At 55.0% G+C, this 22,920-nt stretch overlaps 8 protein-coding genes across 8 annotated transcripts; 6 read left to right on the top strand and 2 right to left on the bottom strand.

The window, feature by feature from the left end:
- The first annotated feature begins 338 nt into the window (after positions 1-338).
- On the top strand, positions 339-1,698 carry QBC33DRAFT_134545 (ADP-ribosylation factor family-domain-containing protein). The gene is made up of 4 exons (XM_060422078.1): positions 339-702; positions 777-815; positions 887-1,294; positions 1,363-1,698. Exons 1-4 carry the CDS (start codon positions 628-630, stop codon positions 1,381-1,383), a joined length of 543 nt encoding a protein of 180 aa, XP_060281977.1. The 5' UTR covers positions 339-627; the 3' UTR covers positions 1,384-1,698.
- A 2,443-nt stretch (positions 1,699-4,141) lies between these two features.
- QBC33DRAFT_134513 (putative peroxisomal catalase) lies at positions 4,142-5,879 on the top strand. Its single transcript, XM_060422076.1, has 3 exons — positions 4,142-4,461; positions 4,519-4,657; positions 4,718-5,879. The coding sequence occupies exons 1-3, from the start codon at positions 4,237-4,239 to the stop codon at positions 5,863-5,865; spliced, it is 1,512 nt and encodes a 503-aa protein (XP_060281976.1). The 5' UTR covers positions 4,142-4,236; the 3' UTR covers positions 5,866-5,879.
- Positions 5,880-8,352: 2,473 nt separating this feature from the next.
- Positions 8,353-8,711, top strand: QBC33DRAFT_560681 (uncharacterized protein; the record flags this gene model as incomplete). Its single annotated transcript, XM_060430082.1, has 2 exons — positions 8,353-8,472; positions 8,538-8,711. The coding sequence occupies 2 exons, from the start codon at positions 8,353-8,355 to the stop codon at positions 8,709-8,711; spliced, it is 294 nt and encodes a 97-aa protein (XP_060281975.1).
- Positions 8,712-9,387: 676 nt separating this feature from the next.
- Positions 9,388-10,791, top strand: QBC33DRAFT_543868 (tyrosine phosphatase-like protein). Its single transcript, XM_060428404.1, has 3 exons — positions 9,388-9,748; positions 9,865-10,230; positions 10,315-10,791. The coding sequence occupies exons 1-3, from the start codon at positions 9,547-9,549 to the stop codon at positions 10,392-10,394; spliced, it is 648 nt and encodes a 215-aa protein (XP_060281974.1). The 5' UTR covers positions 9,388-9,546; the 3' UTR covers positions 10,395-10,791.
- QBC33DRAFT_590608 (uncharacterized protein) lies at positions 10,578-12,074 on the bottom strand (the record flags this gene model as incomplete). The annotated part of the gene is made up of 4 exons (XM_060431617.1): positions 10,578-10,801; positions 10,865-11,751; positions 11,822-11,979; positions 12,033-12,074. 4 exons carry the CDS (start codon positions 12,072-12,074, stop codon positions 10,677-10,679), a joined length of 1,212 nt encoding a protein of 403 aa, XP_060281973.1. The 3' UTR covers positions 10,578-10,676.
- Positions 12,075-12,675: 601 nt separating this feature from the next.
- QBC33DRAFT_134471 (uncharacterized protein) lies at positions 12,676-15,072 on the bottom strand. The gene is made up of 2 exons (XM_060422075.1): positions 14,977-15,072; positions 12,676-14,915 (listed from the first exon to the last, which is right to left on the bottom strand). Exon 2 carries the CDS (start codon positions 14,886-14,888, stop codon positions 13,140-13,142), a length of 1,749 nt encoding a protein of 582 aa, XP_060281972.1. The 5' UTR covers positions 14,889-14,915; positions 14,977-15,072; the 3' UTR covers positions 12,676-13,139.
- Positions 15,073-16,171: 1,099 nt separating this feature from the next.
- On the top strand, positions 16,172-16,997 carry QBC33DRAFT_590598 (uncharacterized protein; the record flags this gene model as incomplete). The annotated part of the gene is made up of 1 exon (XM_060431616.1): positions 16,172-16,997. A coding segment is annotated over one exon (744 nt), but the record flags the coding sequence as incomplete, so codon positions are not given.
- Positions 16,998-18,350: 1,353 nt separating this feature from the next.
- QBC33DRAFT_543854 (tetratricopeptide repeat protein 1) lies at positions 18,351-22,641 on the top strand. The gene is made up of 2 exons (XM_060428403.1): positions 18,351-21,306; positions 21,368-22,641. Exons 1-2 carry the CDS (start codon positions 18,697-18,699, stop codon positions 22,436-22,438), a joined length of 3,681 nt encoding a protein of 1,226 aa, XP_060281970.1. The 5' UTR covers positions 18,351-18,696; the 3' UTR covers positions 22,439-22,641.
- Positions 22,642-22,920: the final 279 nt, after the last annotated feature.

The following is a 22,920-nucleotide window of genomic DNA, read 5'->3' as shown; positions in this document are numbered from 1 at the left end:
GGCTCTGGTATCATTTCAGAGTGGCGCGATTTACATACCGGCATTTTGACTGTTGTTGTCGAGATGCGAGCAAACTTGTTGATGTGGTCGTGGAAGTGGTTCAAGTCGAAGCGGGACTTTTCGAGAAATTCTGTGTGGGCTAGTGAAAAAGAAGCCCTCAGTTAGCCCGCTGGTAGGAGATGTGGCTGAATCACGTGTGTGGCTCCCTTTGCAGGCAGGTATGTGGCTAAATCGCAGGTGGGGCCGTTGAGACCGCTTTCCCCGAAATTCAGATTGGGCGGGCGTTCGCCAATCAATGCCGGCTGGCAGCTGGGTCCAAGACAGGGGCCCGAGGGCGGCCCTGTCTCTAATGAATAGAATCAGACCAAAGGTGCAATATCTGCGATCCTTTCTTCTCTTTCCCCTTCGTTAAACTGGAGCTTCAGTAGCAGCGAGATACGAACCACGATCATTCTGGGGAAAAGAGAAACGGGCGTTTGGATCCGGACTCCTTTTATTTCTTGAAACGGCGCTGCCAATCCCACTGGCGCATTTGTCACGCGCTCAAACCTTGCGCCCTCTCGACTCGGCTCCGCCAAGACAACGTTCTCTCATCACAGCAAAGTTTCTTCCCGCAAGTGGTTCGCGATGGGTCAGAGCGTGTCGTGGATCTCCAGCTTGCTCTGGGCCAAGAAAGAAATAAGAATTCTCATCTTGGGCCTGGTATGTCTGCGTCGCCCTTGAATGGACTGGGGGCTCCTTGATCTCGGCTGACCTGTCCTCTTTTTCACTTGCAGGACAACGCTGGAAAGACAACGCTGCTGTACAGACTGAAGGTGAGACGCACTTCCCCTTGATCGGGGCGCCCTAACCCAGCCGTTTCCCTCGGGACTTACCAGCAGAGCAGATCGGCGAGGTTGTGACGACAATACCAACGATAGGATTCAACGTCGAGTCGGTCACGTACAAGAACCTCAACTTCAACGTGTGGGACCTCGGCGGGCAGACGAGCATCCGGCCATACTGGCGCTGCTACTACGCGAACACGGCGGCCGTCATATTCGTCGTCGACTCGACCGACATTGAGCGGCTACAGACAGCCGCGGACGAGCTCGCCGCCATGCTGAACGAGGAGGAGCTCAAGGACGCGGCGCTGCTGGTCTTCGCCAACAAGCAGGATCAGCCGGGGGCCAAGGGGGCGGCTGATATCTCGCAGGCGTTACGGCTGGGGGAGCTGCGGGACAGGAACTGGAGCATCATGGCATGTTCGGCGGTGGACGGGAGCGGTGTGAGCGAGGGCATGGACTGGCTGGTGGTAAGTCATTCGTTGCTGGACGACGTTTTCGTGTTGAGTCGCACAGAGAAGCTAATTCGGCATCCTAGCAAACGGTATCGCAAGATTAATAAACCGGAGGGGGGATGGCCCTTGTATAACACCTACGCATGATCTGCATTCTACATTCGTTATTACATACTACTATGCCGAACCTTGGGTATGTTCAGGGATGGTACTGTATGGTCCAGCATCGGCGTTTTTTAGGGCGGGAAACGGTTGCCCTCGAGGTTGATTGACAGACAGCCTGCTCGCCTTCGAGGGCGGATCTTGCATCAGAGTTGGAATGGCCTTTTGCACACGTACGCAGGATTATAAGTTTTAATGGAAGCCTCGACATTACTTCAAGCTCGACTTTAGGGGATTCTGGTCCTTGCTTCGAAGGCAAGCAAACAGAGCAGACCAATCTCAGAATTACATGCGATGGGCCAGGGGGAGCCTACAGTATGTGCTGTACCTTGCCGATATCAAGTTGCCTGGACGCCCACCGACAGTGGGGAGAACTCTCCCGATACACAAGGCCCTGCCTCGCAAACTCCATCTTGAAGACGGGAGCTGTGGAGTGTTTGATGCCGAGGCGTTATCATCTGCTCCCAGGTACTGCCCTGGCATCCATGCAGAGTGCGGTGACGAAAGCATCCGGATAGGATGAATCCGGTCCCGTCGATTTCTTTTGAATATCAGACCACCCTCTCTGCTTATGCGCCTATGGCTGGGCTGGCCAACGACGCGTGAGCAAATTATTATTGTTGCTGCTTGGCAAGCTTCCATGGTTCCAAGTCCCACGCAATGCGGAAATGGGTTTGATGAGTCAAAAAAGGGACCACCTGATGCGGACGGAGTGGGACATGACGACGGAAGGGGCCCTCCAACGGTGCTGGTTGCTACCCAGATCAGCTATTTCCTATATGTAGAGCACAGTACCTTCGGAGCTCACCCATACTGCCGTTTATCGCCGACACGGCGATTACGAGAGCTACCTACCTACCTCACCTACCTACCTACCTGTACAACGTAGGTACAGGGAAGTCAATATCCCCATTCGGGGCAAGCTCGGAGGTCCAATTCAAACCCCGGGCTACCCCGCCAGGCGGCACTTCGGCCCCACCATCACCCGGCACTTCCCCGGCGAGAGCCGAGCCAGTCGAATCCATATTGAATCGACAATATCGTGGCAATAACCTCGCAGCCAGTCATGGTTTAGCATTGACAGCAGAAGCATCGAGTCAACAGCCATCCGAGTTCGGCCGGCTGGTTTTAATTTTGACCTAAGCAAAATCGACACTGGAATTTCTTCCTGGAGTCAGACTCAGTTGAGCACCTTGCGAACTGGATGGTGGGGGGCCGAGTTCCGGCGGCCTATCAGATCTTTGATATTTGTCGTTCTCACATCCCAACAGTTGTCCACGGAAATGTAGGTATTGCGACGCGTTCCGCCAACACTTTGTGGGACCACAGTTCCCAGAATCTCATCCGAGCTTCTCCTTCGAGCTGCACCATGTACGGCAGCCGATAGGGGACGCTATCACTAAACTTGTTTTCAATTTTTCATGCAGCCACAGAGTTTATATTCAATCAGCACGCTCCACACAACCCAAGGTGGCTTCTAATTAAGACGACTGTTAAAGCGCTCTAGAGAAACCGCGTACTTCAGAAACAGTACCATTAGAATGCTTCGATTAAGCCTGGACTGAGCCGTTGGGGGTGTTCAATTCCAGCTATTAGAACCGTTTAATTCAGGCCCGGCCTTGAGCCTTAGAAATTGGTCCATTCGGCTGTTAGAATCACTTATTCATTCGGGCCCAGTATGGATCCTTAGAATCGGTTCATTCCGGCCGTTGAAATTGTTCAATTCGGGCCCGGCCTAGGTCCTCAGAGAATCGGTCCATTCCGACTGTTGGAATTGCTCAACTCGGGCCCGGCCCGGATCTTTATAATCGGCCAATCCGGGCCCGGGTTGGGTCCTTGGAATTGGTCAATTCGGGCCCAACTTGGTTCCTTATAATTGTTGAAGCTGCACCTGAATGAAACGATCCTAACAACTAGAATGGAACAATTCCAACGGCTAGAATTGAACAGTTCTGAGGACTCGGGCCAGGCCGAAATTAAACGATGCTAAGAAACTAAGCCAGTTGTATCTAATGAAATCAGGGTCAGACTTTGCTGCATGAAAATACAAAATTAGTTTACATAGGTATAGTAGAGACAGTGTCCCTATCGGCTGCCGTAGCCACCCCTGCATCTTGGCTTTGTGGTGGCGTTATCTCTCCACAACTTCAAACCCCTGCTCCATGCCCGTTCTCCGTACGCAACTACCTCTACGCATAGTGCCCACGGCTAGCTTCCATCCATCTGACTGGCCTGACGCGATATCGGTCTAGTATAATGACGGCTAACAAGCAACTGGCCTCTCAACCCGTGCCAGAACTTTAGAAGTACAAAGAAAGGAATCATGCTCATAGCTCCAAGGCAACCTAACTTGGCGTGTTGGCGTGGCGTGCCAAGGACAGCATGATAGCATCGAATGGCAAGAGAAAGGCCTTGGCCCATACTCCAAATCCCTTTCCTGGTACATCATACAAAGGCCAACGCTCCATGTGGTCAGCTTGCATATATCTACCGTCTCATTGGTGACTAACCGGAGATTTGTGTCGATGCCCGCAGTAGCTCCCTTCCATACCTTGCCGGCTCGACCTTCCTCAGTGTCGTCCCATGAAGGATCCAGTGTGCCCATATCTATATATATGTGTCACATAGCTGCCGCCCTCTAGCTAGACTTTGGACTCTATTTCCTCCTTCTCTTCCTGTCTTCCACGGGTCCAACCCCACGTTCCTACATCAACTTATCCTACCAATATATCATAGCTACCTACCTATATTCTCTTTACACACCAAAGTAGAACTAACAAACCCCCGCCGTCAAAATGGTCGCCGACGGCAAGCCCGCCTCCACCTTTCGGTACAATGAATCACCGGTATACACCACATCCAATGGCTGCCCCGTTGAAAGCCAGCAGAAATACCAGCGTATCAGCAATGGACCTCTCCTCCTCCAGGACTTCCACTTGATTGATCTCCTCGCCCACTTCGATCGCGAGCGTATCCCCGAGCGTGTCGTTCATGCCAAAGGCGCTGGTGCATATGGCGAGGTAAGATTCCGAATTCGGCGGCCCGGCCTATTGTGACGAGCCCTGACTCTTGTGTAGTTCGAGGTCACCCACGACATCAGTGACATCACCTCGGCCGACATGCTCAATGGCGTCGGCAAGAAGACCCCCTTGATGATGCGATTCTCGACCGTCGGTGGCGAGAAGGGCTCGGCCGACTCTGCCCGAGACCCGCGAGGTGAGCATGACAAATTGAGCTTCCATGACCCTCTCGGGCTTTCCTGACTGACCGGTTCAGGCTTTTCCATCAAGTTCTACACCCAGGAGGGTAACTGGGACTGGGTGTTCAACAACACGCCAATCTTCTTCATCCGGGATCCCACCAACTTCCCCATCTTCATCCACACCCAGAAGCGGAACCCTCAGACAAACCTGAAGGATGCCACCATGTTCTGGGATTACCTCTCCACCCACCAGGAGAGCGTCCACCAGCTCATGCATCTCTTCTCTGACCGGGGCACTCCGTACTCGTACAGGCACATGAACGGCTACTCTGGTCACACCTACAAGTTCACCAAGCCCGACGGCTCCTATGTCTACGTCCAGATCCACCTGAAGACAGATCAGGGCAACAAGACGTTCAACAACGAGGAGGCCGGCAAGATGGCCTCTGAAAACCCTGACTGGCACACCCAGGATCTGTTCGAGGCGATTCAGAGGGGCGAGAACCCGAGCTGGTCGGTCTACGTCCAGGTGCTGACCCCCGAGCAGGCCGAGAAGTTCCGTTGGAACATCTTCGACCTCACCAAGGTCTGGCCTCAAGGGGAGGTTCCGCTCCGGCCGATCGGCAAGCTCACGCTCAACAAGAACGTCGAGAACTACTTTGCCGAGATCGAGCAGGCCGCCTTCTCGCCGTCGCACATGGTCCCCGGCGTCGAGCCCTCGGCCGACCCGGTCCTGCAGTCGCGCCTCTTCTCGTACCCCGACACGCAGCGCCACCGCCTCGGCGTCAACTACCAGCAGATCCCCGTCAACGCGCCGCTCAACGCGTTCAACCCGTTCCAGCGCGACGGCGCCATGGCCGTCAACGGCAACTACGGCGCCAACCCCGGCTACCCAAGCAGCTACCGGAGGCTGACGTACAAGCCCGTGGTCCCGACGGTCGCCCACGAGCAGTGGTCCGGCGTGGCGACCAACGCCCTGTTCGCCGAGGTCGGCGCCGACGACTACGTCCAGGCCAACGGCCTGTGGGAGGTCCTGGGCCGCACCCCGGGCCAGCAGGACAACTTTGTCCACAACGTCTCGGTGCACCTATGCGACGCCCACGCCGAGGTTCGCGAGCGCACGTACGGCATGTTCACTAAGGTGAATCCGACGCTCGGCGGTAGGATCAGGGATAAGACGGAGAAGCTTGCGAACAAGGGGGCAATAAAAGAGAGACTGTAATGATACCAAAGATTATTTATATATGTGCTAAGAAAAAGGATATTCGTTCATACACGTTCTAGAACTCTGGCCCAGAGAGAATGTATTTAGAAGAACCCTAAGTGACGGCCGACTTGCTCTTGCCATGTAGAGCCGGCGGAGAGGGGGAGGGGGAGGGGACACTACTATGAGTCTCGTAGTCGGAGGTTGAGTGTAGTGCGAGAGCCGCTTCTCCGCACAGCTCACACAGCCCCAGCCCACCGACCACATTGACATCATGAAAGATCCCGGTGGGGTAATAACGGGGTGGCTCAGCTCGCGGGGAAGCTGTACCCCATGATTAGCACCCAAGTGGCTCATCTATCTGTCCCCCGGGGTCATGGTGATACATTGTGATGGTTCCTGCATTAGCTATGTGGCGGAGACGTCACAATGGCGTAGAAGAGGGTGGTCGACAATGCGTAGAAGAACGCCAGAAGCAGCGTGGAAGGAAAACGGCTGTCGATCTACAAGGCCATACAAGAATCAGTTGCAGGGAGACGTCGGGCCAGGGAGACTACCCCCGTATAAGTGAGGCATAAAGGAAAAGGGGAGGCCTTCGGCTTTGAGACGCCTTTGAGGGGATACAATCTCTCACGACTCCCAAGCCCTTTACCATCCCCGGGCGAGTGACGTTGACCGTCACGGGGGCTCGTAGGACTTGGTTTCCTACATTGAGAGAGGGATTAATTTGATGCTTGCCAGTCAAGGTTGAGGTGCCCGGTGCTTTGGGGTGCTCTCATGGACCCGGGTATCGGCGGGGTCGAGTCCCGATCACCGAAGGTCAGGTCCACTCAGGGTCCAATGTTTCCTTTGTTTCCTGTGATCGGTTGGTCGGCACCAGGGCGGTGTTCTCTCACGGGTCAGGCTCGCTGGAGGTGCCCATCTCGAATGTTTCAATGCCTGCCCCTCATCTTGTTCCCTGTCTTATTCCCGAGCCTGAATTGCGGTCAATGATTGACGGATGGCATCTAGCCCAGGGCGATGCTGGGGGAAGGTCTTGGCTTAAGCGTTTCAACTGCGGCATTTAGCAGGTCACAGGGCTCAGGGCCATGGCGCCCGGAGAGAGTCGGACTAGCAAGAACAGGGGCTTGCATCCTACGAATCAACCACAATCTCGAAAAGACCTCCCAATTGGTTCCCGTGAAATCGTAATTCGCGATTCGAGCTTCGAGAACATTTGGCCATACGCTAGTAGAGAAGGTTGGTTGGTGGCGCCCAGGTAGCTTCCCGACTCCAAAGGGTAAATCCCCGACCTGTTGGTGGGCTGTGGCTGCCCGACCTTTGACCTTCTGAAGGGTTTAGAAGCCTCAAAATGGTCTCCCAATTGTCCATGCCCCAGTGCGGGCTTGCAGTATCGGATTTGCTGTCCGATTGCTCTTCTCGGTCTTCCATTCCTTCACCGACGATGGGCTTTGACCGCCCATCCTGCAGGGCCGCAACCGCGTAAGGCGGGCATCGACTGAAGGAGACTCGGTCATCTGGTGTGGTACGCGAAATGCAGCCCAAACCGGGCGTGCGGGCAGCTATTGGTGGCCCTATGAAGTCGGACCCCCGCTGTCACGCTCCTCTCTCCACAAAAGCGCCCCCAAAACAAGTTGCGGGGCTTGCAGCTTGCTTGAGCTCCGCGGAAATCCGTGTCCACCACGTATTCCCCTCAGGCTAATTAATTGGTCTCGGTATCCAGGATTACGAGAATACCACAGCGTCCCGGAGTGCGCCGTTTTCCCACTCAATGCTACTCTTCCATGGCAGACAGACAGCGCTCGGTGAGGCACAGCTCAGTTCCAGGAAGAGTGCAGGGAGAGACTCGTCCGTATTCTGCCGTGCCAATAATTAAGCTCTGTCCGGTACATAGCTATTATCGAGCTTGTCGAGCTTGCCGCTCCCGATCCCTTCCAAGCGAGTAACATCGTCCCTATTCTGGCTGCCTGATTTTCCATGCCAGAGACAAGTTCACAAATAGAAGCTACCTACGTAATTTAAGGCTACCAAAACTCGCTAATGGCCCAAGCTAATGGCCATCTTCGGCAGCTCCCATTGGCTCGGCACCAGGCCCAACAAGCTGATTGGGTCCAAACGTGACAGCTTCCAATACCGCCCTTGGTCACGAAGAGCGATTCCGATTCCCACATGCAGATCCGGTAGGACTCGTCTGGGGACGAGAGGCTGACATGCATGGCCAAGCAGCGGGTATAAGAAGCTGCCCAACGGCGCAGTAAAGCCAGTCTTCCCTTTGTTATACTCGCTCTCTCGCTCTCTCTCCTGATATTCCATCTTATCTTGCTACTGTCGTCCTCGACTCCCAACCCCGCCGTCTTTCCCTGTCTGTCTCTTGCTGCTGCACCAGGCGTGCGAGTCGCACCCCCGGGAGAGCAAGCGTTCATTGCAATTGCGTATATCTACAGCGCAGAATTGCACAGAACACACCTTGAAACATCCGACATCATTGTGATGCGTACTGCCATGATGTCTTCCTCATCGCGAGCCTCCGCGCCCTCGCCGCTCTGCCTCGGTGGCACAGCGACCAAGGCAGATCGAGTCGCGACCGCCCCCACATACACCTCGACCCCAAAGTCAACCGACACGGTAAGCTCATCTCGACCCCAACATACCAGCCCAGCGAACACTAGTTTTGTTAACTCTGGCTCTAGATTCGCCGGAGCCTCACTGGCGACTCGTCGCCATTCCATCTGCATAGCCCAAGGGACCACCACCTTTCCCGCACTGTGAATGCCAATTCCTACTGCGGTAGGCACTCGAACCAGTACCTATTCGGCGGGCGGAGAATCACCGACATCTTCAGGGCCATCGTCAAGAAGGACTAGGGGCCGGAAACGGCAATTTTGACCAAAGTGGCCAGAGAAGTGGGGCCATCCCGGGTCCCCGCGCGACAACTCGTGGCAACGTCTCGACAACCACCCACGTGAGGAAGGTCCGCAAGCAGTCCCCGTCTGATCTCTGCTATGGGGCATCCATTATTGCGTCCTGCATGTCGGAAAGTTGCGAGGATGTGTCAGACGTCAAGTTGGGCTAGGAGAGATGTGTGGAAGAAGCGGAAGATCTATTTCATTTTGACGAGTTTTATGCGTCATGAATAACGAACATGATATACCAAGTATTGTATTACTATTGGAAGGAAGAGGTGGAGAGGAAATAGCAAGAGCTAGAATTGCAGGACAGGGAGAGCAAGAGGAAGAGGAAGCGACGAGCATACCAGGTGGCGTTTGTGTCTCAGTATACCCCTGACATTTAACGCAGATTTCTTATGGACAATGAATGATACCCATAACTTCAGTGCGATCATGGTGTATGAGAGAAGAAATGTTGCTGGCCATCAAGGTAGCCCAAATCCAGGGGAGCAAGCAAGCTGCCCCTCATTAAATCGTGCCTTCCCACGCGGGCCGCGCCTTGCAGATGTCGTCAGGCTAGCACACTAGCACAGACCCCTATCCCTGCTGTGGTCGCAGCAGTGCAATTCCATGTGATAAAAAATCTTGGGCCAACAAATTGGAATTGTTGTGTTAGTGTTGGGCTGGCTTTTTTTTTTTTTCAAAACTCACCACCTCAACGCCCACTTCACAATCGATCCTCGATCTCCTCGACGTATCTTCTCGGAACTGGGAAAGAAGCAGCTCCGAAATCGTCAATCCCAGAAGCACGATGGCGTCCTCGAGCTCGGCCCTGAAGAAGGGCTACCTGATTGCCTACAATTCCGCCTCGGCGATAGCATGGACCACGATACTTGGGAGAGTCGTCGCAGTCCTGCTTCTCAAGGGGCCGCATATGGTGCCCCTCGCCGTCGACAACTTTGCTCGAATTACCCAGACGTTCGCAACACTGGAGATACTGCATTCCGTCCTCGGTTCGTCCTACTGTCTTGACCTCCCCTCCCCGTGCTATTACCTTGTCCTCCTTGTTTTCGTCCAAGCCGACACCATCGAAGTCGCAAGGCTAACCCGCAATCTCACCCGCAACCAGGCATCGTTCCCTCCCCCCTCTTCACCACCCTGATGCAAGTCGCCAGCCGCCTCTTCCTAATGTGGCTCGTGACCTACCCCTTCCCCTCGGTGACGACCAGCCCGGCCTACTCGTCGATGCTCTGCGCCTGGAGCCTGACCGAGCTGATCCGCTACGGCTACTTCACGGCCAAGCTGACCGGCGGCGACGCCAGCCCGCCCCCCTACTGGCTGCACTGGCTCCGCTACTCGGCCTTCATCGTCCTCTACCCCGTCGGCATCTCCAGCGAGCTGGTTGAGGTCTACCTCGCCGCTACGGGACCCGCGCGGGGCCTCGCCTGGTGGGCCCCGTACGCCCTGGCCGCCGCCGCCGCGGTGTACGCGCCGGGTGAGTTTCTCTGTGGAACCCCCGAAAGTCTCGGCTGGTTTTTTTTTTTTGCGCGTCGAAACTGACTTGGGATTTTCTCTACAGGCGCGCCAAAGCTCTATACCTACATGGTGAAGCAACGGCGGAAGCAGTTGGGTGGTTCGGTGGCCAAGAAGGAACAATAAGAGAGGACTGGAAGTCTGCGGATGGAGAGGGGCTCGGATGGGGAGAGCGCGGATGATACGGAGTTCCGGTTTGCAATTTTTGCATCACCAAGGGGTCAACAGCGTAAAGGTTCACTCCCGGTTCGCATCTTTGTAAGGAACCGGCGAAGGTAACAAAGGAGCAATCCCTCGGAGTACCAAAGGCGGGCGATATAGAGCACGATTGGTTCCAGTGTATAATTAATCATCTCGAAGAAGGGGTATCCCTGAATCCCAGTACTCCAGTGCCGTCACATTTGAGAATCACCCAGCGATCGCATCCTGAGAGCTGCTCTCGTACCAGTCATTCCGCACCCATTGCGTAATGAGCTGCGTGGCATCGCTGGCGAGCCTCGCATATCCCGGGTTATCCCTCGGTGTGAACATTGCTTGTCCCGCCGGTTAGCGTGACGCCCCCAATGCAAGATCCACGGGGACGGATCCAGACTTACACATATGCGCCAACGTCTCGTCAGTAGCAGCATCGTTGACGGCCACCCTCCACTCGCCGGCCTCGTCCTTCCTCGGCACGACGCAGAACGTCCTCTCGCTCCCCAGCACCGTGCCCACGACGCCGTTCGCGGTCCTGGAGCCGGCGGCCTTGCCCAGGCGCGTGTAGATGTTGCCGAACCCGACGCCGACGTCCCGGTTGAGGCGCACCATGTACGCGACGCGGCGCCGCAGCTCCTCCTTGCGGCCCAGGCACCCGACGAACTCGAGGTGCGACGACACCCACCCGAGCCCGGACGTGATCTGCTCGCGGTTCATGTACGCCGCCGCGCCCCCCGCCGCCACCGCCCCGACCGCCCCGGCCACCATGGCCACCTTGCCCCACCGCGCCCACGGGCTCGCGGGCCTGTCCTTGTCCTTGTCCCCGGCCGGTGCCGGGAGCGCGGCCCGCGCGGGTGGTGGCGTAGCGGCCTTGTTGGCGGCGCCCGCGGCGCCCCAGATCCCCGCGATGCCGCCCAGCTGGGAGATGGCCGAGGAGGCGGTGGCGTAGTGGCCCTCTGCGCCGTGGGCGACGACGCCCGGGGAGACGCCGAGGAAAGGGGTGTCGAAGGCGAGGACGCCGCGGACGTAGGGGAACATGAGGGAGTTCGGGGTGGGCGAGCGCGGGCGCGGCGGCGGGGCGGCGGCGGCGGCGGCGGCCTCGGGGAGATCGTCGTTGGCCGGGTCGGTGCTGCCGTGTACGGGACGGTCGGAGGTCAGCGCGATGACGGTCTCAGCCGCCACGATGCCGCCCATCGAGTGGCCTACTAGGACGGTGTGGACGGAGGGGTCGATGGTCGGCGAGGACGTGCCGGCGGCGACTTCTAGGTCGATGACTTTCTCCAGGAGCCTGGGGTTGGGATTTAGCGGAGGGGGATGGGATGGGGGTTTTTCAAGGGTTCAAAAACGAGCATGCGTACCAGTCTCGGAATCTCTCTACGCAATCTCCCAAGTCGCCGCGGGTCTCATACTTTGGATACACAAGCACTTTGACGTCGACTTTTGGTAGCTGCTTCGCGACGAGTTGTCGCAGGTGCTCGGTGAATGCATAGTTGTCTCCAAAGGTCGAGTCACCCCCCTTTGCACGGGTTAGCGCATATCTTCAGCAGCGGGCTGTCGCGATGGACTTGCCTTGAAACCGTGTATAAAACACAGCAGCAGTGTCTTCTTCATCCTTCGGCCCCATGGAGAAGTTGTTGCTAAGGCTGAGGTTCAAGCCGAGAGATTGATGGTCAGCACTGATTAAAGAGTGGGGGCGGGGTGGCAAGTGGGGTTCTCACTGCATCATTAGGCCACCGGCTAGATGCCCGTATCACTGTATCAACCTCCTACTGAATACCCCTGAGCTTCGGTAGCTGCAAGTTTGACCCCGTTGGGTTACGACTCTAGAAGAACGGACGTGAGAACACAATCCCCATTGCCATTAAACGCAACGACTCTACCTAGATATCTGTCTAGGAGGTCATATAGGTTGTATCCTCGAGTTCCCAACGCCATTTTTGTTCATCGAGTCTGCGCATAGATGGCATCAAAACCACACGAATGGAGTCTCAATAGCAGTGCCCAAGTTCCTCTGCAGCATCTCGCCGCCCGCAGGCCGAAAAGCTCGAAATAACAACCGGATAGCAAAAGGTAATGGGTTCTGGCATTCTAGCCGAATGCCCCCAAGAGATTTGTTTGCTGCTCCCCTTGGTAGGATTGGTTAGCTTGATGTTAATTGTTCTTGATACGACCTGGACTTACTCTTTTCATTGCCTCATCGTCTCCATTTTCGTCTTTCTCATGGCCTCTAAAGTGTCCAGCAAAGCGGCCTGCAGTGGCCTTCATGGTGGCCTATACACTGGCCTCCGTCGTGTGCCCCATCTTAGCCCTATTGGCTTCTTCTCATCTTTGGCTACATGAGCCTTGATTATTCATTTTGGGTTACCACCGAGTCGCCTGTCACTCGGTGCAACAATATCGCAAAAAGAGAAAGAAAGCTGCTGCGAGGACCCCCAGTAGAGCAATGAGTGGCTCTAGGCGCAGACTCTGCTCGTCTTTCTCGGCATGGTCCCTGATGTGCCGCCGCCGGCGCCCAGCCCTGTGCGTTTCGTCGCTGCTTTGATGGGGGGAAAGAAGAACAAGGAATGAGAGCAAAAAGCAAGTTGACTGAAAAGTTAGACCGCCAAGTTCATGTCATCCCGAGCAAGAACTAGGGGCTCGCCTCCGGGCATGGATAGCTCCAGGGTCCTCTGGGCCTCAATTGCGATGAACCCTTGGGGCTCTGCGCGTTCCACACCTACAGTCGCCCGGGTGATGTGTTTCGCATGGCTCACTATCCGTGGTGGCGGTGCTTCGAATTGTACCACTGCCCATGCTAGGCTCTCTGGACCAGCCGTACGTGATGTCGGATGGCACTGGCGATCCCAGATCAGACAAAAGCTGCTGCCGATTTGGGTGTCGCGGTGGAGAAAACCCCAGGCTCGGCAAGACTTGGAGGAGGGATCGATTATCTGGCGGCCCAGAATCTTCGGTCCCAGATGTATCTATTTGCGAGGTCGGCCGTGGCGCCCGTCGGCGGCAAGCTCTGCGTGCTGTTTCGAGCGATTGACGTGGCTCGGCATCCGAATTGTCGGTCTCATAATCTGAATAGATCCTGGACTGACGGTTCCTTCTAGAACGCGAACAGGCATTTCCACTGGCACTACGCTGGACGTTGCGTTGCCGTGACCGTCTAGAACGCTCTTGCAGGGAGACGGCCCGGTTCCTCGCAACCAGCAGGGCCCCCGTCCGCTCCGCCTCTTCGTTTGCCTCGTCCTGCTGCCTTCTCGTGCGCTCCTCCGCCCATCCAGTCTCGCTCGCATCGTTGTTATCCGGACGCTGTCGCCTGACACGCCGACGACGGGGGCGAGGACGCCTCGGCGAAGGAACCTCCGGGGGCGGCGAGTCGGAATCAGAAACAGTCGAACAATAGCCTGGTGACGGCACGCTGAAGACCCTCCTAATCCAGGATGCTCGTCGCCCTGGAGGATGCTGGTGATGGCCTTGATGCGAGGCCCTCCGCTGCCCTCGATCCTTATTATTGGCCATAGGCGGTACCTGGCTGGGAGTGGCGACATTGGGATGAGAATTTGAAGAAGGAAAGGAAGGCTGTGAGGGTTGAGGGCCTAGGGGAACGTTGGGCGGCATTGGTGGCTGCTGTGGAGGCATTGCGAAACCCATTGGATGCGGTCCATGCTGGAAAGACGCAGCGGTTGGCTGAGCCATGCCTGGCGCAGGAGGCATGAATATCTGGGGCGGAATGGCCATGCCAGGGTACATGCCCACTCCAGGGTACATTGTCACCCCAGGATGGATGCCTGCTCCCGGGTGCATGCCAGCTCCTGGAGGCATGCCCAATCCTGGAGGCATGCCACCCCCAGAAGGTAGGTGTGGGATGGAATGTGGAGGTGGTGGTGGAAGAAGTACCTGCTGCGGCCTCGTGATTGGTGATGGTGCTGGAGAGTCGGGCTCTTCGTAAATAATCCGGATATGAGCGACTCTCTGGGAATTTCTCCTGGCACGGCTTCTGCTTCTGCTGCGTGACTGACCGAATTGCCGGGACGGCTCTACTTCTGGCTCTGCTCGTCCCTCTTGCCAGGCCACTTCTCTAGACACCTCTGCCATGCTAGATCGCAAGGGTATCGTTATTCTGGATTCGACCAAGGTGGATCCAAAGATACCAGATGTGCCTCGCCATGCCTCCGCAGTTGTTTGGCCTCGATTGCTTTGTTTAACGTAGAGGTACCAATAAAGGAAGGATATCGTCAACACTGTAACCACAACGCTGAGGACGATGCCAAACTGCTGGGCCCCATTTAAGCATTTCCAACCAGAGCAGCCGGGAGGTGCCCGCTTAGTGAAGGGCACATGCCAGGCTGGCGATGTAGCCTCCAAGGAGATGGCCGCGATGGGTACTGCCAATGTAGAGTTGGCTTTTGCCAATTCTGGGAGATGAATCGGAGCCATCGGCAAGATTGTTTCAAGATAAGTGACCTGCAAGTTATGTGAGATGGGTGAATGAAACCACAAGCAGGAATCGGCGAATGAGATGTACCTTTCACGGATTGGCGATGCCGGGAGATGTATGGCGGCTGTGAAGGCCGTGAAGGCTGAGAAATATTCCGTGAAGTGATGGTCGAGGTGATGATTGAGAAATTCCTTGCGAAGTAAGGGTCGAGGAATATTCGTGTGATGTGATGACTACCTGTATCGAGAGTAGGAAGAAAAGGAGGCAGACTAGGTTGTGAAGGACAGGGTGAGGAGTACGACTTGCATGGGAGAGAGAAGTGAAAACAATAGGTACCTATCCCGGGTACCCAAGATATTGTTATTGTCCAAGCAGGTGGTACGCCCGGGATCAATAAAGGACCTGAGAGGCCGAGGCCCCATTCGATACCTTAAGAACTGTAAGTACCTCTCCTATCGATAAAAAACATGGGAAATAGGAGAATTCCTAGGAAATAGATGTATGTAGGCACCTTCGTATTTTGCTCATAACTCCCGTGTCCCCAGGCCGCAAAAATGGAGGGAAGGATACTGATCTAATGACCTGCCGCCATCGCATTCATAAAATCAACAAATATATAAGTGTAGACCTTGCCAGATACTACCTAATGCAAAAAAAAGTGGCCGAACTTGTTTACAGACTACTACATACCTAGTCATACAGCTTCTGTCAACACGACTTCAATCACTGCACAGATCGATCACATAGACTCCTAGGGGATGAACACTCTGCCAAGAGACATCGAGACATAAAGTAATAGAGTCATCACGCCCATGTTATTTTCTTTTCCCCTGTGTCAGTCATGTCTGCCAAGTTTCCAGGCTAAAACTGGCGACAGATGCTGGGTGTTTACCAACAAGAGCAAGACATGTGGTTGAAGTAGACCTACTGCTCCCCATATTGACAGGGGTTGTAGTGATAGTCTGTGCGTGTCTTGCGACCCTTGCAGCTAGAACCAGCGAATCATTCTCAGGCGGTTGAGCCGCATTAGTGACGTCGAGCACCGTTGCCCAATCATATGCATCTAAGCAAGTTCTTCCTACCGACCACCATGTCCCGAAGCACCGAGTCAAAACGTCTATTTGAACTCTCCACAACCAAGCCAACGACTTGCGCGGCTGTCAGCAGCAGCCCTTTATGTCGGCCAGTCTGAGTATAAGGACAGAATCTGTCCCTATTTAACGCATCGGCATGTTTCTCGCCATGAGAGACAGGGTTTCCAAGTCGCAGACTCCCAACTCCTGACCCGTTGGAATCTAAGCCACCTAAGAACCTCAAGGATACCGCTGAACGACTTGCCAAGACGGGTGCCACTCCTTCCGCCCCTGAGTCAGCATGCAAGCGCTACGCCAACAAAGTTGGATATGCTACTAATGAGGCTACCATAGTTTTTCAGGCAGTGCGGAAACTGCTGAAGGAGTACGTTACTGACGACGGCGCCGATGACGGTTACCAAAAGGTCTTCAACCAAGCATTCGCAGGCTTTCCAAAAGACCTTGGCTTTAACAATGGCCTATCTGCTCCCCAACCTGACTTTATCGAGGGCCTTCGGATGGAAAAGTACCGTCCGTTTCCAGTTGACGAGCATGTCAGCGGGGCTGTCCTCTACAAAGATGACCATCATTCCCTAACGTTGCCGCACATGGCTGGGGAGTGGAAGGGACGTGGGGAAGATATGGAAGAAACAAGGCTGCAGAGGGCCTATTACGGATGCGCCCTTGTTTATACAAGGAACCAGGCCCTGTCTTATATCAGGGAACCTGACCGAGCCAACCATGCAGAGATCATGACTTTCACCACAGATGGCACCAATATCAATTTCTTTGCGCATTATGCTATCCCATCAGAAGAAGAGGAGGGAAAGATGGAATATCACCAGTACCCAATCGCATCCATGAATCTGACCAACTCATACGAAGAGTTCAAAAAGGGTCGAAAGCAAATTCGGAACCTCCAAGACCATGGGAGGGGCAGTCGTATGCTTTGAGGGACCAGCTTAAAGATCACTAGAAGGCAAAGTGGGGCGCAGCGCCGTCTGTTCAACGGGCGGGCGACAACCATGATATCGATAGTATTCCAAAAGAGCCCTTACCCATTCCTCCGCAAGAGAATGGCTCTTATTCTTGGTGAGGGATATGCAGAGCCACTTCTGTCAGCTACGCTTATACGACACAAGCCCCAAGGTAGAAAGGTCCCACCCGCGGAAGTGCCCGGTGACGATGCCAGCTAAGAAATTATTGATGAGCCAACAACCTATGCGCCCACGTCTCCAAGTTCGCCAAAACAGCACGGCCATTAAACGAAAGACAAGCTGCAACTCCATACGACACCTTCCTCGACTTGATCTTCGGAGTCTCGCCCGCCGTCTTTGCATGATTCTGCAAGCACACCGCCAGGAAAACGCAAATTCTCATACCCTGGAAAGGCTAAGGTCAAAATCGGACAAGAATACTAGACTTGCGGAACAAATTAATGGGAAAGGTGTGCCGCAGAAAAGAGGTTTTTTCACGAGGACGCTGATAGAACCGTTACCTGGGCTGATGACTGGAAGTCAGTAAGAGCGGGGGACAGGCTTAGATCTCCCAATTTCGAAGTATTGCCCACCGCACCAGTCTACTCCTGACGGTCCATTGGTCTCCGACTAATACCTATTCGCGATGAGTCGAGCAGAACCAAGTCTTGATGGCCTAGACAGTGAGGTCATTGGTCCCTTGGTCGCCACGCTACTAGAGAGCCTTGTCTGCTCGCAACAATATCTGATCCAAGGTCTTCAAAACATCGACTTGGGCAGACAGCATCCATTGCTCGCTGCTTCGGCCGCGCCGAAAGACGATAAATAGCGCAACTGGATTCCAGCCCGGTCCATCTAGTATTCGGGCGCGAAGATGGTAGCATCAGCAGAGTACTGCGGACCACGTCGGAGCTGCGGAAGAATAAATATTGTCACTTGTCAAAAATGGCTACTTCTATTCGGTGACTAGAACGGTTTGTGGCCAATGATCCCGGCTTTAGTATCCAAAGCCAGTTTCCTGGAATAATCGCATCCAGGATGTTGGCCCGAATCCCATATCATGGATCTATATCCTGAATGCGGTATCATGGATTATGTACTATTGCGTGTGGGAGTGATGTTTGCTGGCCATGCATGAAGTTGATGGTATTTCATGATTCAAGCTGCCTCCTTTCTTCCAAGTGTTATCAAGAATCGTTTTTGGCCCAGGACGATGCCTTTGAAGATGATTATCAGCAAGTTGGTTATAGAGAGATAAGGCAAGCGGAAAGCTTGTGTTGTTTAAGAATCTATCACCAAGCCTCCTGTCTTGAAGCACTTGTCCTGCATACCTATTGACAGGGGTTATGACTATGGTCCGTGCGCAGTGTGTCTTGTGTGACAGGGGTCTGTCCAAAGTTCACTATCAGCCTCAACCAGATGATCGCACGCAGCCTTCCCGGTAAACCTTCAAAACTTGACGCGAACCAACAAATACCCGACGCGCACCCTACGCCTGTCTACCCAGTCCTTTCTTCCCCCCCCTCCTTGGTGGTTGCCATTATTTTCACCTAGGAACTGCACACAATGATAATTTAATAATTGTCTTGTGACGAGAGCCTCCTCTCTTTTTTTGCCTCCATCGAATACCTTGCCTCCTCTCTCAGACCCGCGCATCCTTGCATGACCGACTGCTAGCATCAAGTCTCCTCACCCCTTCATCCCACCTACTCGAGTTGCACCTCTGCTACTGCTGATAGCAAGCCAATGATATCAAGATGTCGACAATTCTGAAGAGTGCGCAGGTCAATGGTGGCGCCCCCGGCGTGCCAAACGGCCTTCCGAAGAGCAAACGGTTTTCCGACATTCCTTCTACAATCGATATCCCCGTACAAGACCAGGAAGATGAGGCTGTGGAAATCGGCCTCGAGGAGCTGGCCGATGATCCCACTGAGCTCTGCACCCTCTTCGAGATGGAGCGTGCTGCCCGCACATACTGGATGACTGTCGCCCTTGCCTATGCCAAACTGCATAAGGTCGACTTTGCTATCGAGATGCTCATTCGAGGCGCCAATGCGATGCAGGTCAGCAACCCCAGGGAAAAGCTGAGCATCGTCAGCTGCCTGTGTTGGATGTACCTCTGGAAGAGCAGAGAAGCGCCCCGAGTCGCCCCCGAGGGCTCACTGGTTTCCGAGGCGAAGACAAAGGAATACTATCTCCAACTGGCTACATCTACTCTCAACGAGGCTTCGCGAATCAACCCGGCGTTCCCCCCTCTTTTCCTCGCTCGAGGCGTTCTCTATCTTCTCAGAGCTTCGCTCCAGACACCATCAAAGGCGTCTAGTACGGCACCTGGTGCAATTGATTCAGAGAAGGCCGAGCTTCTGCGGTCGGCCCTCAAGTCATTCGATGACGCCATCCGGGTGTCCCAGGGCAAGAACATGCTGGCAGTGATGGGCAAGTCGCGTGCGCTGTTTTCTCTTGGCAAATACGCTGAGGCCTTGGCCGGATATCAAGATGTCCTCGCCAAGATGCCTGACCTTGTCGACCCAGACCCGAGAATCGGCATCGGTTGTTGCTTTTGGCAGCTTGGCTTTAAGGATGATGCCAAATTGGCTTGGGAACGGTGTCTTGAGATCAACCCAGAGTCCAAGATTGCCAACATTCTCCTGGGCCTCTACTACCTCGACGCCAGTGGGCATGTCCCAACAAACAGCCCCGACTTCATCCGGCTCTACAAGAAAGCTATGACAGAATACACCCAGAAGTCCTTCAAGCTTGACAAGGATTTGCCCCTTACCTGCGCGACCTTCGCCGGCTATTTCTTGTCCCGGAAATCGCTCGCAAACGTCGACTCCTTGGCGCACAAGGCCATCCAGTACACGGATGTCAATGCCATTGCCAGCGACGGTTGGTATCTGTTGGCCCGGAAGGAGCACTATGATGGCAATGCCGACCGTGCAAGCGACTACTACCGCCGAGCAGATGATGCTAGAGGCGGAACGGAACGAGGCTACTTGCCAGCTAAATTCGGCGCCGCCCAGCTATCCGTGCTCAAGAACGATCTGGGAGAGGCGAAGCTGCGGTTGGAGAAGATGATTCAGCAATCGAGGAATTACGAGGCCATGGTCCTGCTTGGGACTCTGTACGCCGAGGAGGTATTTACGAATCAGTATGCGGCCGTCAAAGAGGACAGGAGCGCCGAGGCCAAGAAGGCTATCGGTCTCCTTGAGAGTGTCCGGTCTGCATGGAAGGATACGAAGAAGAACCTATCGCCCGATCCAGCAGTCCTCCTGAACCTCGCTCGGCTGTACGAGACTGATCATCCCGAAAAGGCTCTCCAGTGCCTCCAGCAAGTAGAGCAGCTGGAGACCGACCAGATACCCGAGTCTGAATACCCTACGGACATCGAGGATGAGGCCGTCATTCGAGCCGCCCTCCGAAAGTTCCTGCCGCCTCAGTTACTTAATAACATGGGATGTTTCTACGCGCAGGCGGGGAGACACGAGGTTGCCAGCGAGATGTTCGAGGCCGCTCTCGGTGCCTGCATGAGAATCGGCGAAAGGGACGAGGATACGGATACCGATGCTCTTGTCACGACCATCAGCTTCAACCTCGGCCGGAGCTATGAATCGCGCAGCATGTCGGATCAGGCTGTCGAGGTCTACGAAGGTCTGCTGAAGCGTCACGACGACTACACGGATGCGAAGATCCGCCTAGCATACATCAAGCTGCGGAAGAACCCCAACAAGGAGGGTCCAGATACGGTTGCGAAGCTATACCAGGAGAACCCCGCCGACCTCGAGGTGCGCGCTTTATACGGCTGGTTCTTAGGAAAGGTCAACTCCCGGAAGAGGCCAGCGAACATTGCAGAAGACCCCGAGCTGCGCCACTACAAACATACCCTGCAGAACTACGACAAGCACGATCGCTACGCCCTCGTTGGAATGGGCAACATGTGGCTCGTAACGGCGCGAGAGATGCGCAGGGAAACGGATCAGGAGAAGCAGAAGAGAAGCGCCACCTACGGGCGTGCGGTAGAATTCTTCGAGAAGGCCCTGCAGCTCGATCCCATGAACGCCTACGCCGCGCAAGGCATCGCAATTGCTCTGGTGGAAGACAAGAAAGACTACAAGAATGCCCTGCCAATCTTTCTCAAAGTCCGCGACACCATTAAAGACCCACACGTCTTTGTCAACCTCGGACATATCTATGCCGAGCTCAGGCAGTTCTCGAAGGCCATTGAGAGCTACGAGATTGCCCTCTCCAAGGAGGGGAAGTCGAATGATGCTGGTATTCTGTCTTGCCTGGGCCGGGTATGGCTGAACAAGGGCCGTTCTGAGCGCACTATGAACGCTTACAAATTGGCGCTGGAGTGCGCCGAGAAGGTAGGAGCCCGTCAACCTGGACTAATTCACACGAGGCAGCGTGCTAACCGGGATGTTCTAGGCTCTTGCTGTTGCGCCTGAGCAAGTACACTTCAAGTTCAACGTTGCATTCGTTCAGATCCAGTTGGCCATGATGATCCACTCGCTCAACGAGACCCAGCGTAACTCGCTGCAGCTCCAGGATGCGGCGGATGGCCTTGAATCTGCCATCAAGGTACTCGACGAGATTGCCAGCTCGCCTCACACCCCTTACCCCAAGCACGATATTGAGCAACGTGCAAACATGGCCCGCAATACACAGCGCAAGCAGCTCGAGAGAGCACTCGCCAGCCAGAGAGAGTACGAGGAGAAAAACAAGGAGAAGCTGGCTGCAGCCATGGAGCAGCGGCAGGCGGAGTTGCGGCGCCGGGAAGAGGAGAAGCGCAAGGTGGAGGAGGCACTCCGCGAGCGCCAGGAAAAGATCCGGAAAGAGCGCGAAGAGATTGCCGCGCGGGACCGCTTGCTTGCCGAGCAGCGTGACGACGAAGAACGGACCAGACTCGAGTCATCCGTCGGCGAGGCCGGCGAGAAGGCGAAGAAGAGAGGGAAAGCGTCGTCCAGGGGCACTGGCGAGCCGCGACAGAAGGGTGGTCGTTCCCGCCGGAAGAAGGCCGACTCGGAGGGCGACGAGTCTGGTGAAGAGCGGCCCAAGAAGAAGCAGAGGCTCAGCCGTCGGGGACAGGCCGGAAATTACAAGTCGGCCGAGATTGTCGAGGACAGCAGCGAGGATGACGACGAATTGGAACGGGCCGAGAGGGCTTTGGCCAGAGAAGGCGCCGCTGGCTCAGACGCGGATGACGTTCCGAGGGACGACGTCTCTGATACAATGGAAGTGGACAACAGCAATGTTGCAGGTGAGGATGATGAGGGTGAGGAAGAGACCGTCTCGCGACGGCAGCAGGCGAAACGCTCTCGAAGGGGTAGAATCCTGGAAGAGAGCGACGAGGAAGAAGAGGGAAAGCCCGAGAAGGGCAGTGACAAGGGCAGTGACAACGATGATGTGGCGGATGAACCGGCCGGACCAATCGCTGAGGAGGACGAAGCAGCGCCTGCGGACACCAGCATGGCAGACCTGGACGAGGATGACGAGTGAAGGCACTGTCAATTTGACCATATTCATCCATCCCACAAGTGATGATTTAGACCGTCGTGCTGGGTGGACGGGCGACGTTCTATGTGAAGTTACGGTAATTGGCGATCAGGTTCTAGGTTCTAGGTTCTTGCTGCAAGGGTTGGTAACTGGCTTAGCAAGTCAGGATATGAGCGAAGACAAAACAAAACATATTATACCAGTTGAGATTGCCATGTTGAAAGTAAACATCTACTGAAGTGTCCCAATGTGCTAACTATCCCGCAAGTTGACCCTCCACAGGCCGGGCCAGCGTCTAATTACAAGTATCAACTATCCCTAATTTACGAAATCCCAGCGCCGGTAGTTCATGTTTCGGGAGTATGCCGGGATCGGGCTACCGAGGGACATTCGCTTATTTAGCCCGAGCCCCCGGCTGGAGAAAATTATGCAGGCCGCTTCCCCTGTGCGCCGGCGTTGCAAACTGTAGAAGTTGGCAGTTTAAG

The sequence above is a fragment of the Phialemonium atrogriseum genome, assembly GCF_030411735.1.
Source record: "Phialemonium atrogriseum strain 8032-3 unplaced genomic scaffold QBC33scaffold_18, whole genome shotgun sequence".
Taxonomy (NCBI): Eukaryota; Fungi; Ascomycota; class Sordariomycetes; order Cephalothecales; family Cephalothecaceae; genus Phialemonium; species Phialemonium atrogriseum.
Note: the sequence above shows the minus strand (reverse complement) of the source record. Positions and strands in the feature narration are given on the sequence as shown.